The 20,619-nt window shown below is 36.9% G+C and overlaps 1 protein-coding gene across 22 annotated transcripts in view; it reads left to right on the top strand.

Annotated features, from left to right (window-relative positions):
* Positions 1 to 20,619, top strand: part of SETDB2 (SET domain bifurcated histone lysine methyltransferase 2) — a 90,903-nt gene that overhangs the window by 20,659 nt on the left and 49,625 nt on the right. For all 22 annotated transcript variants that reach the window (XR_012001962.1, XR_012001963.1, XR_012001964.1 and 19 more), the window contains one exon: positions 10,807 to 11,370. Coding sequence is in view for 14 of the 22 variants with exons in the window: in XM_072760540.1 (XP_072616641.1) it covers positions 10,807 to 11,370 (564 nt within the window). In the remaining 8 variants the exon portion in view is untranslated. The remainder of the gene's footprint in view (positions 1 to 10,806; positions 11,371 to 20,619) is intronic.

The raw sequence follows: 20,619 nt of genomic DNA, 5'->3' as shown, positions 1-20,619 counted from the left end.
AATTGCTCAAGGTCATACAGTTTGTCAGTGGCAAAACCAGAGTGAAAATCTTAGGTCTAATAAAAAACTGGCCTTCTATATTTTATTCTACAGTTGAATTGAATTTCTTCTTATAATTGAGCTATGACAGGTAAATGTAAAAACAAAAATTCTGGTGATAATTAAAAGGTATCTATTTTTGTGATGTTAGGAAACCTGGCTTCTTTTTCTTAGTCAGGTACTTTGGTGTGTCAGGAACACAAACCTACTCAAGCCAGTTTAAGTAGTAGAATTTATTAGAGATATGCCAGACATAGAGCTTTGACTAACATGGTAGAAGTAGGCTTGTTCCGCTGTGAAAGACAGAGATGTGAACTTAAGTCATTTGGCTTTTCACATGACATGCATACAAACACCCAAAGAGGTTTTTTAACTGGATGCACATGCAGACACACACACCCCTAATCTACACATACACACAAATAAATAAAGTGAGCTGTCCAAGAACAGAAAACACAACACAGCATGGTATATAGGGACTAGAATTGAAACTGGGGAGTCAGTACCTGAGGTCAAGGTTGGCATTTTTTAGCTCTGCTTCTCTCCATCTGTTCTCAACTGGTTCTTCTGTTCCCACATAGCTGTCCCAGCTAAGCACTGTATGTATGACCTGCTAGTGCTAGTGTCAGGTCATGGTATATTTTTTTACGTATTGATAAAAAATTCTTGAGACGATGAATAGCCCAATGTGAATACATGACCCAATAGCTTTGAGTACAGTGAAATTAAAAGGGCCACCTTTTAGAAGAGGATGTCCAAAGAAAGGACTGAGCAGAAAACAAATGTATCTTACAGTCTTTAAGATAAATGTAGTTTACATAGGTTTTTTTTAAAAAAAAATATGCTCCTTCAGTGGCCATCAAGGATAGAATGACTTTTTACCTCAGGCTTGCCAAAAGCTAGGGATTTTGTTGACAAGTCCCTGGGGCCTTGTAGCTTAAGGTGTCTAATAACAAAACAGTTCTCAATCCACATCCAAACTGAGCATTCCTTATACGGAACCTAGCAAACAGGCGCAGACAATACCATACTTACCTACTTATCCTTTGTTTACCTCCAGTGTTTTCCTGTTTGGGGGGAGGGGACGAGGCGGTCTATAACTAGGTTCACAACAGTATAGGATTGGGTCTTTTAATTTTTGTTTTTGTTTTTTTCTAGTAATGTATCTTTATATGTATAAGAAAGTTAACCTTTCTCCCCATAAAATGGAATTGAGCTGGTTACTTTACTTCTGGAGCTTTGTAGTAAATTGGTTTGCTTTCACTTACTATATGAAATGAGGCACAGATAAGAAAAGAATAATTTCCGAGGTTCTTATCAGTGTTTCATTTTCATGTTTTCTGCTTCTTGTTTCCTAGTTCTGCTTCAGTATAAACGGTACTTCTCCCTTTGTTAATTGCCTAATAACTCAAGCCTTCTACCTCTTAGTATTTATTAATCACCAGGAGAGAACTTTTAAGCCAGGTTGGCTAATGTTTTTGAAATCTTAAATTCCAAATTATCAGTTTTACTAGCATGTTTACTATTATGAATATTAGTCCTAAGTAGGTCTAATTGTGTATTGTTCCAATAATGACTAACTTGGAACTGTACTTATTGCCACATGAGGAGATTATGTAAAAGTATATTGTAAACTATAAACTACGGTACAAACATTAGTTATTATTTAAGAACTCAGGGTAACCCAGAGACTTTCTCTCTCACATATACCCTGAATTAATCAATTTCATATTCAGAGAAGAACCTTTTGAGTCATCAAGTTAGTATTCCATATCTCCCTTTCCCCAAAGAAGCAAAACAGGAACAAAAGAAGATCATAGTTGAAATAGAGGAAATCAAATAAAAAGATTTGGAGAAAAGGATGCCACAGAAGAGAATCTGAAACATAATTTATTTGGTTAAGGCAAGTTGAAAAGGAAAATGAAATATTTGGTTTACTGGTTATACAACTCTGTAGGCGTATAAATAAAATCACTTGAGAGTGGGTAATCTCTGTCCGTTACCCAGTATAGGTTATAACCTGTAAAGAAGAAAGCCATGAGAGGCTAAGAGAATTTATTACAGTGAACACTGAATGAAATAAGAGGAATGAAGGTTCTCAGGTAGACAAATAGAAGTGCTCAGAGTTTGGAGTGTACTATGCTTTGTAAGAAAGAGTGATAGGAAGGAAGGTGGCACTTAACAAGAGAGAAGCAATTCCAGGCACATGCTTTAAAAACCAAGAAAATACTGGATACCAAAATAAATAAGTGAATAAAAGCAAAACTAAGGTGTAGACTAGGCTAAAGAAGATACAAGTTAAACAGAAGAGTAAAGCAAAAGGTGTATCATAGAATTTATTTCTTGCTATAGAATATGCCCCCAGCATTATTCAAAAATACTAAAACAGATTGAAATTAGTTGTTTCCTCAAGATTCTTCCGTTCTTTTCCTCCTCGTTGGATTTGCCTTATTCTAGCTACATTCTCATCCGGTATTTTTTTACTATCTTTTCAAGAAGTTTAAAAGATTAACAACATAAAGGAATACAGCAAAACCCAAGCACAATCTAGAATTAACAGCTATTAACATTTCATTGTATTTGCTTTCAGTTTCCTTAAATAAACATATAGGTATAGGTATAGGTATGTATATATGAGGGTGGGGCCTCTTTGAACCTTACCTAACTTCTTGCAGTGACAAGTTTTATTCCCCTTTCTACCTTCCCAGGAGCATCACTATCATCAGTTATTTCTCTAGGTAATTTTTTTATATTTATATAGCCACAAACAATATATAGTACTATTGTAGTTTTAAAATATCATGGAAATACTCATACATGTATCATCTTGTTTTTCTCAGCATTGAGAGCTAGTCGTATTGCTGTGTATAGATCTGATTCATTCCTTTTTAACTCTTGTTTTTTCATAATGTGAAATACTAAATTTTATTTATTCCTTCAAGGATGGGTAATTCGATTGGTTTCAGATATTTCCTATTTATAAATAGTGTGACCAGTTTTATGCTAGTCTTTCTTTTAAGAAAGTATTCATTATAAAAGTCTCTTATTAAGGAGATCAAAGATGTGATCTGGAACGTGTAAGATTATACAGAATGTAAGAGAAAAGGTCAAATGGATGAGAAAACAAAGAGAATGATGAATAGTTACTGTCCTAAAAAAGAAACTACTAACAGAAAACCAGTAACTCCAGTTAATGCTATAGAAACGCTTTCAGGATTATCCCTATGTTGCAGTGGTCTTTAGAAAATGTATGCATTTCAAGCCAAAGTGGTAGGATTAGGGTCAATGTGCTGCTGCTCATGGCGAAGAAAATCCCACGTAAACTAGAACTCAGAATTTCTCTGACAACTCTGAAAATAAAAATGCATGCCTTTTCCATTTATAAATTTGGTAATTATAAAAATACGAAATGTAGATATTTTCAGTATACTAAAAGATATTTAATGTCAATCTACATTACAAAAGCATTGCTTATGGAAAAATCTGCCATATTTTTTTGTGAACTAAAACAGAAACTAGAATAAGCAAAACAAAAACAACAAAGGAGATAACTTCTGAGTATAAGAAAATATCTAGTCTTAGGACTCCTGGGTGGCTCAGCAGTTGAGCATCTGCCTTTGGCTAAGGGCGTGATCCCGGAGTCCCAGGAATCCCAGGATCGAGTCCCACATCAGGCTCTCTCTGCATGGAGCCTGCTTCTCCTCCCCCTTCCTGGGTCTCTGCCTCTCTCTCCGTGTCTCTCATGAATAAATAAATAAAATCTTTAAAAAGAAAGAAAAAATATCAAGTCTTGAGGTGTAAAAGACTTTACCAAGATAGATACTCATTAAAAAAGAAGTTTAGTGTTTTTTTTTAATTTTTATTTATTTATGATAGTCACAGAGAGAGAGAGAGAGAGAGAGAGAGAGAGGCAGAGGCATAGGCAGAGGGAGAAGCAGGCTCCATGCACCGGGACCCCGACGTGGGATTCGATCCCGGGTCTCCAGGATCGCGCCCTGGGCCAAAGGCAGGCGCTAAACCGCTGAGCCACCCAGGGATCCCTTAAATTTTTTTTTTAATTTTTATTTAGAAGTTTTAGTATTTATTAAAATATAAGTATGTTGGAAGTATTGAGACAAAAGCCAAAAACAAAATAATCAGGTTAGCACCAGACTTAATCCCTGCAGATGCTCAGAAAACATGCCAACCATATGCCTTCTGGAAAATTTTCTCATATATCCTCTTGTTGACCAAAAGATGAATCCGAATGTAGAAATTAGGATTGGGGAGGACATAGTATTTAAGATATGTCAGTGGCATGGAAACTATCTAAATATGAAGTTAACTATAATAAATAGGAGTCCTTAAACTCGGGGCCATGGAGTCCCTTGATGGTATGCAAAATTTTGTGTTAATGGTTATTTCTAGGGAGAGAGTTCATAGTTTTCATGAGATTGCAAAAAGGATTCATGGCCCTAAAAGTTTAAATGCCACTATTAGGGATATGTGGATCTTAAGATTTTAGCATTTTTAATCCAGAGACATATTAAAAGAGTGAGATGACCAAGTGGAATTTATACTAGTCAAGCAAGAATGATTTAGTATTAGAAAATTCATTATTTTACCAAAGTAGAGCATAGGAAGAAAAACTTAACAGGTTCCAAAAGACCTTAAAAACTCAATACCAACAATTACAAATAGAAGAATTGTCTTTAATGTGATAGAGGATATATTTCTCTAACATCTATATCTTATGTATTTTTTATATCTTATGTATTGATGAAACTCTAGATGTATTTTCTTTAAGATTAATCAGAAATGCCTGCTATCATAATTATTCAATATTTTCCTAGAAATTCTAGATAGTATAGTTGAATATCAAAGAAAATATGCTTATTGAAATGTACACTGTAAAATTAGTTGTAGATGATCTTATCTACCTAGAAAATGTGTAAATTAAGAGCCATGTGTAAAATTAATAAGTTAAAAAGAGGGTTAAATAATAGTCACATAAAATAAAAATGTGGAAATCTATACCATTAGAAAATACAGAATAAAGTCCCCATTCACAGTACCAAAAAGTAAATAAATGGGACTAATCACAAGAAATGTATACATGAAGATAATTAAACTTAAATCTTTTAATAAATGGATAAATGTACTGTGTTCCTCGATGGGAAAGCTATATATTATAAAAATGTAATTCTTTACAAATAAATGTGTAGATTTAATTTAATATGAGATCCAGGCACTTGGATTTTTTAAGTTGGCAAATACTATAAATTTAATTTCAAAAGGCAAAGAAAACAGAACATGTTCAAAAGGAAAAATAGTGACAGAGGACTTGCCCTGATAAATCTCAATATATTCCATCAACCTGTGGGAAAAAACCACATTGGTGTTCGTTTACATCAACTGGTAACAGTTGCAGAATAAGGCTAGAAAATAATAGAACATTTTATGTATTTGCAAGAACATGATTAAGCTAGCAAGTCAAAAGTTACACAGTTAAAAGACTTATTCAGTAATTGACTCTGGAAGAACTGGATATCATTTGGAAAATTTGAGTTTAGAATCTTCATGGTACATCTGAATAAATTCCAGATGAAATTGCACTCCCAACTCATGAAACAATTAATTACAAATTTAGAGCCCTAATAAAAATATTAATAAAGATTAGATGTTTTTCCATGACACTATGCATCATGGCTTTATTCATAGCATTACTTACATTTTATTGTAGATACTTAATTGTCTGTCTAGAACCTAAGCTCCTTGAGATCAAGGAGCTCTCATTGTTTTCATAGCACCTGGTATATAGCAGGAACTCAAGAAATATGAATGAATGAACGAACAAATAGGAAGTTGAACAAAACATATGAACAGATAGGTAACCAAAGGAAAAAAAAGACCAATAAACATGAAATTATGTTCAAACTCTCTCTTAGAGAAAAACATTAAGGAGATAATAAAGTACTGGTTTTCATTTATCAAACTGGTTAAAAAATTTTTAATTGATAATTATATCAACATTCATACAGTGTAAATTAGTCTAGCCTTTTTGGAAAGCAATTTGGTAGTCCATATTGGTTAATAATGTGTGTACCTCCTAGCATCATGATTATGATCTCTAAAAGTTAATTCTCATTAAGCAGAATGAACCATAGACCTTTAGAGGAATGGCTGATTCTAGATCTGTGACTTCTCAAGACAAAAAGCAAGAAAGTCTATCAAAATAGACTGCCGAATGTGTTAAATATAGGAGCAAACTTGAAGAAGTTCCCACTGGCCAAAAATGGCACAATTTGAACATCTAAAGGAATAATCACTGTAATTGATTAAATCCATTAAATACATAAAAATCCATGGGTTCACGATAACATTTTAAGAATCAGTGACTGTGGTAGTTGTTGGGATACAACTCACCATTCTGAATTCTAGTAAATAAAGAGAAAGAATCAAGTATTTATCTTCTCTTTCCTATATTAACTGTATTTTAGATAACCCAAGAGTTGATGAGGAAAATTTCTTCTTTATCAAAGAATTCCAGCCAGAAAATGCAGTAGAAATGGTAGAATTGGAAGATTGTTATTTTTACAACTTCCCCCATTCCCAAAGAAACCGTGGCCTTAGGCCAGTGCTGTGTTAACCGCCACTAATGGTGGTTAAGAACAGGTGTTGTGTTTTGTTTTAAATTTCAAATTTATTGAGGAGGAATACACTTATAAAATCCAGTGAGATGTTGCAGCAATATTAAACTGATGTAAAAGTTTATAAACTTCTGCATCTTTATATTTTTGTACTTATTATGAATTGGTAAAAAACCACTGGGGGCTGACAGCCACAACACCATGAGTAGCACTGGCCTAGACAATGATCATGAATGAATAACAAAACTATTAAGTGAAAGGAAGATATAGAACACCCTTCCCCCTCGCCTAAATTGATTGGTAACAAGTGTCAAAGATTACACCAGACATTAAGTGATGAAAACTGATTTTATTCAGTAACTACTGACAGGAGGAGGAAAAGCTGAGCTCCATTCCAATTTGTGCTGGAGTGGGATCCCTGGGTGGCGCAGTGGTTTAGCGCCTGCCTTTGGACCAGGGCGCGATCTTGGAGACCCGGGATCAAATCCCACGTCGGGCTCCCGGTGCATGGAGCCTGCTTCTCCTTCTGCCTGTGTCTCTGCCTCTCTCTCTCTCTCTCTCTGTGTGTGTGACTGTCATGAATAAAAAAAAAAAAAAAAAATTTTGTGCTGGAGTAACTGATATTTTAAAGGTGAATGAGGGAAAAGAGATAGAGGAAGAGGGGAACCCAAGTGAAAAATTACAGAGTCCATGTGAATGCCACTGAGATCAGCTGTGGGGGCTAGCCAGAAATTGTCAAAGTTAGAATCTATCCTCCAACAGAGACGGTAAGACAGAGGCCCTATGTTTCCTGATGATTAACTTTCAAGGGAAGGGCCTTCAGGACCTAGAGAAAGGTGCTCCTGAGGGTTGTAGGAATTAAATACACATCTTTGAGGAATGGAGGACAAGATTCACAATTGTAAGCCCTTTTTAGTAAATGCTCTAAGAAAGGAAGGTGAGGGGCTCCTCTTTGGGTGTTGGCTAGGGGTAACCTTAAACTTGCCGACTGCCTTCGGCTTTTGCAGGCAGGCACTTTACTGGGACTTGGATCCTTCCAGAGACATGGCCATAGGCTGCTAAAAGCCTTGCCAGAGTTTGGTTGTCTTAGTGCATAGGTTTGGATGGAGTCATCATGTGCTAAGAGTGCTACGGTCCTTAAAAGTATGTGGGGGTCCCAATATAGCAAATTTTTTAATGAAAAAAAAAACACAATTATGTGTTAAGTATGCAAGTTTTATTAAGATTATTTTGAAGTGTGTATTCTTGTTACCTAGTAATTTGTCTTAAAGGCATGTATCCTAAGGTAATCAGGAATTTGGTCAAGGATTTATGTATGAGGATGTTCATCAAAGCAGTAACCTACTGGAAAATTGGAAACAAATGTTTTCAATGTTAATAGATTTATAAATAAATTATAGTACATCCTTTAATCTGTTACATTGTCAGAAATTACAAAGCATCAAGAGCCATTGATGAGGCTCTGCAAAAGCAAGCACTCTCATAAATTGCTGGAAGGACTGACCCCCATGGAGAAGAGTTTGGCAGTCTTTTTTTTTTTTTTTTTTTTTTTTTTTTTGAGTTTGGCAGTCTTAACAGAATTACTGATTCATTTACCTGTGAACTAGGACTCCCACTTCTGGAAACCTATTCCGAAGTGAAACACTAAATGTATGAAATTGTTATGCACAAAGTTATTTGTTACATCATGATTGTGATAGCAAAAGATTGGAAAGAGTAGAAGACTAGTAAAATGTGGATTTTTTTTTTTTTTTAAGATTTTGTTTATTCATGAGAGACACACACACACACACAGAGGCAGAGACACAGAGGGAGAAGCAGGAATGCAGGGAGCCCGACGCGGGACTCAATCCCGGGTCTCCAGGATCATGCCCTGGACTGAAGGTGGCGCTAAACCGCTGCACTACCTGGGCTGCCCTAAAATGTGGAATTTATGCAGAGGAGTGCTTTATAGCTGGAAAAGGAATGGGGAACCTCATATCTGTGCATTCAGTATAGCATCCACATGCTACATGTGACTATTTACGTTTGAATTATTTGAATTAAAATTAAACTTGAATCGATCAAAATTAAATTTAGTTTAAAATTCAGGGTTTTTTTTCAGTGTGGATGGAACTGGAGGGTGTTATCCTGAATGAAATAAATCAGTTGGAGAAGGACAAACATCATATGGTTTCACTCATATGTGGGATATAAGAAATAGTGAAAGGGATTATAAGGGAAAGGAGGGGAACTGAGTGGGAAAAATTAGAGAGGGAGACAAATTATGAGAGACTCCCAATTCTAGGAAACAAAAGGAGGCAGAAGGGGAGGTGGGCAGGGGGATGGGGTAACTGAGTGATGGCCACTGAGGAGGGCACTTGATGGGATGAGCACTGGGTGTTCTACTATATGTTTAAAAGTGCTCAGTAGCCGCATGTGGCCGGTGGAGCTACCAAATTGAACAGGACAGATACGGACTATTTCTATCAATATAGTGCTTCTTTATATAGTGAGCATAAAAATATCCCCAGAATACCTATATAACTTGTATAAAATAAATAACAGGTACCTAGATAGATAGAAAATATTAGGTAAAACAAAGCCTAGGTACTTTGTGAAAGATTAAAACCCAAGTTCTATCTATACACATGGAATCTTTTCATGGATTTTTTTTTTTTTTAAGATTTTATATCCTTATTCATGAGAGACACAGAGAGAGAGGAGGGCAGAGACACAGGCAGGGGGAGAAGCAGGCTCCATGCAGGGAGCCCGACATGGGACTTGATCCCGGGTTTCTAGGATCACACCCTGGGCCGGCAGCGCCAAATCACTGTGCCACTGGGGCTGCCCTTTTTTTTTTTTTTTTTTAAGATTTTATTTATTCATGAGAGACACACACAGAAACAGAGTTAGTTCATGGGTTTTTTTTCCCTTAAAATCAGTAACCTCTCCATTTTCTCCTGTCAGCTCATTGTTTTCATATATGTCAACGTGCCACGTGGAATACATATTACAGAAAAAGTCCAGTTAGTATAATTATTGAAGGATTCTTGATGAATTAGTTTTTTTTTTTTCAGTAGTCTTTCCTGTTTCTCACAAGCAAAAATTTTGAACCAAACATGCCTGAAGAAGTAACATTCCTCAAAGTGCATGCTCTAAATCAACTCTAAATTTGGTAGGTGCTGTAGCACAGAGTTAAAGGTATAATCACAACTTTCTGGGATATTCTGAAATTAGGTTGTGGTACAATAGGAGGAATACTTGGTCTTTGTCCTGGTCCTTCATTTAGCTTCTAAAACCTGTGGAGTTTCCTGAAGAATGTGTGTCTTCAACCTGCTAATGAAATGACTTGGGTGAAGGACTGCTGGTTAGTTTCAGGGTGGAGGCTGGTCACCAAAGATTAAACCTCCATTAGAAGCTTGAAGGGAGGGGAGAAGGGCTGAAAATTGAGATCATCTCCAATGGCAAATGATTTAATCAATCATGTTTACATAGTGAAGTCTCCATAAAAACCTCTAAGTGGACAGGGTTCTTTCCGCTTCCTGGTTGGTGAAGGTTTTGAGGTGCTGGGAGGGTGGCAGGCCAACTCCGTGCCCTTTCGCACTTACCTAGCCCTATGTTTGGCCATCTCTGAGTTGTATCTTTTATTTAAACTGGTAATAGTGATTAAAGTGATAATTAGTAATATTACTGTAGTAGTGATTAAAGTGAGTCTTTCTAGCAAATTCGCAAGCCCAAGGAGGGCATGTGGAAACCCCTAGGTTGGTCAGAAGTTTGGGTGGCTTGGAACTTGTGTTTGACACGTGAAGTGGGGACAGTCTTGTGGGATGAGACCTTTTAATTTCTCGTATCTGATGCTAACTCCAGGTAGGTAGTGTCAGAATTGAACTGAATTATTGGGCACTCAGTTGAAGATGTGGAACTAGGAGAAAAACACCATGTTTTTGGTGTCCAGAGGGGAAAAAAAATCCTTTAAAGTATGACTTTTATATGGTTATAGAATATAATAAGTAAAATGCTTATTTCAAAGTCTGGCTTATTTTAGTGATGTCTAGAAAGAAATTGATGGGAACTAATTTACACATTAGTGTGCAGTGTTTTTAAAAATGGGGAATTGTATATGTTGAGATACTAATGAATTCTTAATTTTAAGCAGATCTGCAAAAAATAAGGAAATTCCTCCTTTGGAAAATAAAGTTGCCTACATTAGAGAAAAGAAATCATTTTTTAATCTACCTTACCGAAGTCATGACTGCTCTCGAACTTGTCTGATGAAAACACCACTGACCTTCAAGGGAGAAAACCCTCTGCAGCTACCAATCAAATGCAACTTCCAAAGACGACATGCAAAGACAAACTCTCATTCTTCAGCACTCCATGTGAGTTATAAAACCCCTTGTGGAAGGAGTCTACGAAACGTGGAAGAAGTTTTTCGTTACCTGCTTGAGACGGAGTGTAACTATTTATTTACAGATAATTTTTCTTTCAATACCTATGTTCAGTTGACTCGGAATTACCCAAAACAAGAAGAAATTGTTTCTGATGTGGATATAAGCAATGGAGTGGAATCGGTACCCATTTCTTTCTGTAATGAAATTGACAATAGAAAGCTTCCACATTTTAAGTACAGAAGGACTATGTGGCCACGTGCATATTATCTAACCAGCTTTTCCAACATGTTTACTGATTCGTGTGACTGTTCTGAGGGCTGCATAGACATGTGAGTAGAAAATATGGCATTTAAAAAAAATCTTCTGAACATAAGGGTTCTTGTCAGGAAGTAGAAGTAACATTCTACTATGTATCAATTGTCTGCTATGTATCAGATCCAGGATCAATTGTCTGGTATCAATTTGTATCAATTTGTCTGTCTAAACTCTGTTCACCAAAAATCAACAATGGAAAGATACACTCTCTCACTAGCAATAGAAAGGAAAATCTTTCCCAAATATTATAATGATTTGAAAATTATTTCTTCTGAAGATGTATTTCCTTTAATCTAGTATCACAATCATAATAGCAACAAGTTCAGCTAGTGTCATATAACAGTGCCAGACATTGGGATCCCTGGGTGGCGCAGCGGTTTGGCGCCTTCCTTTGGCCCAGGGCGCGATCCTGGAGACCCGGGATCGAATCCCATGTCGGGCTCCCGGTGCATGGAGCCTGCTTCTCCCTCTGCCCTGTGTCTCTGCCTCTCTCTCTCTCTCTGTGACTATCATAAATAAATAAAAATTAAAAAAGAAAAACCAGTGCCAGACATTGTAACATGTGCTTTATGTACACTTTTTAAATTTAATCCTCACAAAACCCCCCCATGAGGTCGGTAATACTACTTCTGTGTTGTGAAATGAGGAAGCCAAGAAGCCAATTTTAAGATCACAGGGCAGACAAATTGAAGAGTCAGGGTTTGAATCCGTGTTCTTTACCATTATGTTATATGTTTTTTTTACTTCTATAAATTTTCCTTGCTACTTCTTCATAAAGTTAAAGGTGCTTATAATTCATATTCTCATAATGTTGACATTCCATTAAAAAAATTGTTCTAATACATTAAGAATTTAAAAATTTTAAGGATATATAAGATATATATACTTGTAGGTAGGCATATGTAGAGTGGATTTGCGTTATATACGTTTAATTTAGTGTAAATTTATCTACCTGTACTAGGCAAAGGAGAAAGAAAGAAAGAAATAATTTAAATAGTTTCACTATCTTCTCCATTGAAGTATGAGAGGAGATAAATCTACTGTTATGTCAATTTGGCTCAGTTCTTTTAGGCCTGTCATAGAGGAAATCTCTCACAGTGTCAGGTTTTTTTCTCTTTAAAAATAAAGGTTTGGATTGTTTTTTTTTAACATTATGTCTATATATAATTTACATGTGGCAAAGTCTGTCAGTGCTGGAGAAAAAAATGGACAATGTTTGCTTAATGGTCAATTTATAAGATTTTTTTTTTTTTTTTTGAATCTTGACTATATATGATTTTTTTTTTTTTTTTTTTTTTTTTTTTTTTTTGAGAGGGAGAGAGAGAAAGAATCTCAAGCAGCCTCCGCATCCTGCATGGAACCCAGTGCTGGGCTCAATCTCATGACCCTAAGATCGAAAACTTAGGGTTAGAACCAAAATCAAGAGTCCGATGCTTAGCCCACTGAAACACTCAGGCACCCCAACTATATATGATTTTTACTTTAACACTGTAGGCAGTGTTAATCATTAACACTTTATATAATATATACCACCAATATACATATTTTCATCTGTTGGTCAGAAATTAGAAATCACAAAAGCAAAAGTTGAAACCCACTAGGATCTGGAAATGAATACAGGCACTGTGGCTAGGGATTTTAACTCTTAGAGGAATGAGAATTAAACATGTCCCATGCTTAGTAGAGAGTAGGCACTGAGTTCTCTAGAGAATAGAAACCAGGACCTCTACAGGACTGAGAAGTAGGCTAATTATCTCACACAGCCTGGAATGGGATTAACAACTTGTTTTAGAGCAGTGAAACTCATAGTCACAGCCAGAGCAATGAGGAAAAGAGTCGACATAAAGGAGCACCCAGGAGTAAACCCCACAGAAAGGTATGATGTCAGTCAAAGCACACAAAAATGTTTAGGAGCCATGAAGACAGCATGAGTCCTAATAAATGGGAGAATTCACACCTGAAGAATCATAGATAAATACAGAATCTGATTAAGAGCCTTTATTTTTTTAAAAGATTGATTGATTGATTGATTGATTGATTGATTGATTGAAGAGAGGAAGAGAGAGCATAGGGGAGGGCCTGGAGGAGCAGAAGAAGGACAAACAGACTCTGAACTGAGTGCGGAGCCTGACACAAGCTGAATTCAAGAGTCAGACACTCAACTGACCCAGGCACCCGGATGCCCCAAAAAGAGACTTTAAAATAGATATGTTTAAAATGTTCAGAGAGATTAAGATATTAGCATCCATGAAATAAGAAAAGGATGTTGGGGGGAGGGGGTGTATATATGATAAAAAACATTTGGAAACATGGGAAATAAAACCTGTGTGATTGAAATAAAAATTAAATAGATGAACTTAATGGTAGAGTTCATACAGCTGGAAACAGTATTAGTCAATTGCAAGGCAAAATGAAAGAGATCTTCCAGAATGAAAAGAGGTAAACACATGGAGAAAATAATTTATAGGTTAAAAACTATAGAAGATAAAATGAGAAACACCAGAATGTATCTGAGGAGAGAAGAGCAATAGTCAAATAGCTAATAGCTAAAAATTTAAAAAGTATCTAAGGTAGAGAATAAATCTCAAACACTATCAGAAAAAAGATTAACAACACAGTTCTCATCAGAAATAAGACAAAAGAAGCATATTAGCTTAAAATGTCAAAGGAAAATAAATGTAAAACTGGAATTCTGTACCAGGCCAGACCAGTCATTTGACAAATTCAAACAATTACATAGCAATTGAGGACATTCATAATACTTTGTAGCAATAGTACTTTTAACTTTATTTATTTATTTAAAGATTATTTATTTATTTATTCCTGAGAGATACAGGCAGAGACCACAGGCAGAGAGAAGCAGGCTCCCTGCAGGGAACCCGGGTGATGCAGGCCTTGATCCCAGGACCCTGGGATCACGACCTGAGCCAAAGGCAGATGCTCAACTACTGAGCCACCCAAGTGCCCTGCTTTTAAGTATATGTAGAGCATGGTTTTCCAAGCTACAGATTTAATGGGATGTAAAATCATTAAAGTGGTTGTAACTAGAATTTTAAAAATAAAGAGTAAAATACCCACGGGGCACCTGACTGGCTTACTTAGTAGAGCATGTGACTCTTAATCTCAGGGTTAAGTTTGAGCCCCATATTTGGTATAGAAATTACTTACAATCTTCAGGGGTGCCTGGTTGGCACAGTCAAGTGTCTAATTTTTGGTATCAGCTCAGGTCTTGATCTTGGGGTCATGGATCAAGCCCTGCATTAGGCTTGATCTGCTCAGCACAGGATCTGCTGGAAATTCTCTCTCCCTCCTCTCCCTCTCCCTCTGCCCCTCTTGCTCATGCACGCACTCGCTCCCAAATTTTAAAAGAATAAAAGCAATAAAATCTTTTTTAAAAATGCCCAAGTATATCCTACATGATAAGGGTTTCAGTTTATACATATACATAGAGAAATATGTATGCCTATATAGGGTCATAAAGAAAATGTATTTCTTACTGTGGGTCATAGTCAAAAATATTTGAGACATCCTACTCTAGAGGTGCTAACACATACACATGAGAATAAGCTGTTCACTGCAGTATTGTTTGTAATATTGAAAACTAGAAGCAACATTTTTTTTAATAATAAATTTATTTTTTATTGGTGTTCAATTTGCCAACATACAGAATAACACCCAGTGCTCATCTCGTCAAGTGCCCCCCTCAGTGCCTGTCACCCATTCGCCTCCACCCCCACCCCCCTCCCCTTCCACCACCCCTAGTTCATTTCCCAGAGTTAGGAGTCTTTATGTTCTGTCTCCCTTTCTGATATTTCCTACCCATTTCTTCTCCCTTCCCTTCTATTCCCTTTCACTATTATTTATATTCCCCAAATGAATGAGACCATATAATGTTTGTTGTTCTCCAATTGACTCATTTCACTCAGCATAATACCCTCCAGTTCCATCCACCGTCGAAGCAAATGGTGGGTGTTTGTCGTTTCTAATTGCTGAGTAATATTCCATTGTATACATAAACCACATCTGCTTTATCCATTCATCTTTCGATGGACACCGAGGCTCCTTCCACAGTTTGGCTGTTGTGGACATTGCTGCTAGAAACATCAGGGTGCAGGTGTCCCGGTGTTTCATTGCATCTGTATCTTTGGGGTAAATCCCCAGCAGTGCAATTGCTGGATCGTAGGGCAGGTCTATTTTTAACTCTTTGAGGAACCTCCACACAGTTTTCCAGAGTGGCTGCACCAGATCACATTCCCACCAACAGTGTAAGAGGGTTTCCCTTTCTCCGCATCCTCTCCAACATGTGTGGCTTCCTGCCTTGTTAGTTTTCCCCATTCTCACTGGTGTGAGGTGGGATCTCATTGTGGTTTTGATTTGTATTTCCCTGATGGCAAGTGATGCAGAGCATTTTCTCATGTGCATGTTGGCCATGTCCATGTCTTCCTCTGTGAGATTTCTCTTCATGTCTTTTGCCCATTTCATGATTGGATTGTTTGTTTCTTTGCTGTTGAGTTTAATAAGTTCTTTATAGATCTTGGAAACTAGCCCTTTATCTGATACGTCATTTGCAAATATCTTCTCCCATTCCGTAGGTTGTCTTTTAGTTTTGTTGACTGTATCCTTTTTTTTGTTGTTGTTGTTGTTGACTGTATCCTTTGCTGTGCAAAAGCTTCTTATCTTGATGAAGTCCCAATAGTTCATTTTTGCTTTTGTTTTTTTTGCCTTCATGGATGTATCTTGCAAGAAGTTACTGTGGCCGAGTTCAAAAAGGGTGTTGCCTGTGTTCTCCTCTAGGATTTTGATGGAATCTTGTCTCACATTTAGATCTTTCATCCATTTTGAGTTTATCTTTGTGTCTGGTGCAAGAGAGTGGTCTAGGTTCATTCTTTTGCATGTGGATGTCCAATGTTCCCAGCACCATTTATTGAAGGGACTGTCTTTATTCCAGTCGATAGCCTTTCCTCCTTTATCGAATATTAGTTGACCATAAAGTTGAGGGTCCACTTCTGGATTCTCTGTTCTGTTCCATTGATCTATGTGTCTGTTTTTGTGCCAGTACCACACTGTCTTAATGACCACAGCTTTGTAGTACAACCTGAAATCTGGCATTGTGATGCCCGCAGCTACAGTTTTCTTTTTTATTTTTCATTTTAAGTAGGCCCCACACCCAACATGGAGCCCACTGTGGGGCCTGAATGCACAGCCCTGAGATCAAGACCTGAGCTGAGATCAAAAGTTGGACACTTAACTGACTGAGGCACCCAGGTGCCCCTTTCATGAGTGTTTTATAGTTTTCAGAGTATAAGGTTTTTTATCTTCTTGGTTAAGTTTATTCCTAGATATTTTATTCCTTTTGGTGCAATTGTAAATAGGTGGGTTTTTTGTTAATTTCTGTATTACTTTGTTAATGTATAGAAATGCAAGAGATTTTGGGTGGGGTTTTTTTGTTTTGTGTTTTTATTATTAAGATTTTTATTTTAATTCCAGCAAATTAAAAGTTTACAGTGTTAGTTTCAGGTATACAACATAGTGATTCAGCAGTTCTACACATTTCTCAGTGCTCATCATGATAAGTGTACTATTAATACCCATCAGCTGTTTCACCCATCCCCCCACCCACCTCCCCTGTAGTAACCATCAGTGTGTTCTCTGTATTTAAGTCTCTTTATTGATTTGTCTTTTTTTTATTCCTTTGCTCATTTGTTTTGTTTCTTAAATTCCACATGTGACTGAAATCGTATGGTATTTACTTTTCTCTGACTTATTTCACTTACCATTATATTTCTCTTAACTCCATCCATGTTGTTATAAATGGCAAGATCCCCCCCTCCCCCATGCTCTCTTTCTCCTAAGTAAACAAATCTTTAAAAGAGGGGGGAACACCTGGGTGGGTATAGTTGGTTGAGTGTCTGACCCTTAGTTTTGGCTCAGGTTATGATCTCAGGGTTGTGAGATCAAGCCCAGCCTTGGGTTCTGCGCTCAGTGCAGTGTGCGCTTAGGAACACTCTCTCTCCCTCTCCCTCTGCCCTTCCCATCTCCTACCATGAGTTCTCTCTCTCTCTCTCTCTCAGATAAATAAATGAATCTTAAAAAAAAAATGGCAAGACTTTATTCTTTCTTATGGCTGAATAATATCCCATTGTATATATATGCCACCTTCTTCTTTATTCATTCATCTATCATTGGACACTTGGATTGCTTCAATAATTTGTCTATTGTATATAATGCTGAAATAAACATAGAGGTGCATATATCCTTTCAAATTGATATTTTTTTTACTATTTTGGTAAATACCCAGCTGGGTAATTACTAAATAGTTCTTTTTTGGGGAGGGGTTAGTTCTATTTTTAACTTTATGAGGAAACTCCATATGGTTTTCCTCACTGACTGCACCAGTTTGCATTCCCACTAACAGTGCAAGGGGGTTCCTTTTTCTCCACATCTTCACTAGTACTTGTTGTTTCTTGTGTCGTTGATTTTAGCCATTCTGACAGGTGTGAGGCGATATCTTATTGTTTTGATTTTGTTTCCCTGCTGATAAATGATGACGAGCATTTTTTCATGTATCTGTCGGCCGTCTGTATTTATTTTTTGGAGAAATGTCTGTTCATGTCTTCTGTTTATTACCAATTCAGTTTTGTTACTAGTAATCACCTTATTCAGTTTTTCTACTTTTTCTTGACATATTTTTGGAAGATTATATGTTTCTGTGAATTTATCCATTTCTTCATTAATTTATTGACATGTAATTTTTCATAGTAATTCTATTTCTGTGGTGTCAGTGGTTACTTACCGCCTTCATTTCTGATTTTATTTATTTGGATCCTCTCTTGATGAATCTGACTAAAGGTTTACCAATTCTGTTTTTCTTTTCAAAGATCTGATTCTTGGTTTCGTTGACATTTCCTATTTTTTTCTTAGTCTCTATTACATTATTTCTGCTTTGATCTTTATTATTTCCTTTCCTCTACTAGTTTTGGGTCTTTTTCTAGTTCCTTTAGGTGTAAGCTTATATTGTTTGAGATTTTTCTTGTTTCTTGAGGTCACAATACATTTACCTCTTAGATCCGCTTTTGCCGCATCCCAAAAATTTTAGACCATCTGGTTTCCTTTGTTTCGAGTTATTTTTTAATTTTCTGTTTGATTTCTTCATTGGCCCATTGGTTGTTTAGTAGCATATTGTTCAGCCTCCACATGTTTATAGCTTTTCCACTTTTTTTCTTGTAATTAATTGATTTCTAATTTCATTCTGTTGTATCTTTTCTGATGCTTGATATGATTTCAGTTTTCTTAAATTTATTGAGACTTGTTTATTGGGATATGTGATCCATCCTGTAGAATGTTCCATGTGCATTATTTATTTATTTATTCATTTTTTTATTTGTTTTTATTCATGAGAGACACAGAGAGAGGCAGATCCATTACATGAAATACTATATGTTTCATTTGCTTTTGATTTTTAATAGTGTTTTAAGAAATACTTATTTCTTTGTTTGTTTGTTTATTTAAAGTAGGCTCCATGCTGGAGCCTAATGTGGGGTCTGAACTTAAGACTCTGTGATCAAGATCTATTTTAAAGATTTTTTTTTAAATTTATTTACTCGTGAGAGACACACACACACAGAGGCAGACACACAGGCAGAGGGAGAAGCAGGCTCCATGTAGGGAGCCTGATGCGGGACTCGATCCCGGGACTCCAGGATCGTGCCCTGGGCCGAAGGCAGGGCACTAAACCACTGAGCCACCCCGGGATCCCCTCCATGTGCATTTTAAAAGAATGTGTATTCTGTTGTTTCTGGCTAGAATGTTCTCTATATATCTCCATATATCTCAAGTCCATCTGGTCTGTGTTGTTCACAGACACTGTTTTAGTGATTTTCTGCTTGGTTATCTATCTATCCATTGGTATTAGTGGGATGTTGAAGTCCTCCACTATTATTGTATTACTGTCCGTTTCTCCCCTTATGTCTGTTAAAATTTGCATTATACATTTAGGTGCTCCAGTGTTGGGTGCTTAGATACTTACAGTGCTATATATCCTATTGTTGGATTGATCCCTTTATCATTATATAGTCTACTTGTCTCAATACAGTCTTGGTTTTGAAGTCTGTTTTGTCTGATATAAGCATTACTATTGTAGAGGTTTTTTTTTATTACTTCCATTTGCATGGAATATCTTTTTCCATCTCTTCACTTTCAGTCTGTATGTGTCTTTAGGTCTGTGGCAAGTCTCTGTAGGCAGCATATAGATGGGTCTTGTTTTTTTTTGTTTTCTGTTTTTTGTTGTGGGGAAGGGAGGACTGGAGGGAGAAAGAGAATCTTAAGCAGGCTCCAAGCCCAGCACAGAGCCTGACATGGGGCTCAATTTCACAACCCTGAGCCAAAATCAAGAGTTGGATGCTTAACTGACTGAGCCACCCAGGTGCCCCAGTCACTCTGTCTTTTGATTGAAGCATTTAGTCCATTTACATTTAACATACTTATTAATAGATATGTGCTTCTTGCCATTTTGTTAATTATGTTCTGGATGTTTTTGTAGTTCTTTCCATTCCTTCTCTTGTTCTGTTTCCTTAAGGTTGATTACTTTATTTAGTGTTAGGCTTGGCTTCCTTTTTCTTTATCTTTTGTGTCTGTATTATAGGTTTTTGGTTTGTAGTTACCATGAGGTTTATCAGTTAATCGTCTGCCTTCAGCTCAGGTCACGATCTCAGGGTGCTGGGATTGAGACCTGTCAGTCTCCCTGCTAAGTAGGGAGTTTGTTTCTCCCAGTCATCTCTCCTCCCCACGCCACCGCCACTCCTGTGCTCACATGCTTTCTGAACCTGGATGTCTGTTTCCCTCCCTAGGTTAGGAAAGTATTCAGTTATTCTTCAAATAAGTTTTCTGCCCCTTTCTCTTTGTCTTCTACTTCTAGGACCCCTATAATGCAAATGTTTGTTCACTTGATATCGTCCAAGAGATCCCTTAACCTATCCTCTTCTTAAAAAATTCTGTTATCTGGGATCCCTGGGTGGTGCAGTGGTTTAGCGCCTGCCTTTGGCCCGGGGCGCGATCCTGGAGTCCCGGGATCGAATCCCACGTCGGGCTCCCTGCATGGAGCCTGCTTCTCCCTCTGCCTGTGTCTCTGCCTCTCTCTCTCTCTGTGACTATCATGAATAAATAAATAAAATCTTAAAAAAAAAAAAATTCTGTTATCTTCCCATTATTCAGCTTGGGGGCTTTGTTACACCCTGTCCTCTAGATTGCTAATATGTTTTCATACA

Source organism: Vulpes vulpes, chromosome 6 (assembly GCF_048418805.1).
Source record: "Vulpes vulpes isolate BD-2025 chromosome 6, VulVul3, whole genome shotgun sequence".
In the NCBI taxonomy this organism is placed as follows: domain Eukaryota; kingdom Metazoa; phylum Chordata; class Mammalia; order Carnivora; family Canidae; genus Vulpes; species Vulpes vulpes.
The sequence above is the reverse complement of the archived record's forward strand: the minus strand, read 5'-3'. Positions and strand labels throughout refer to the sequence as shown.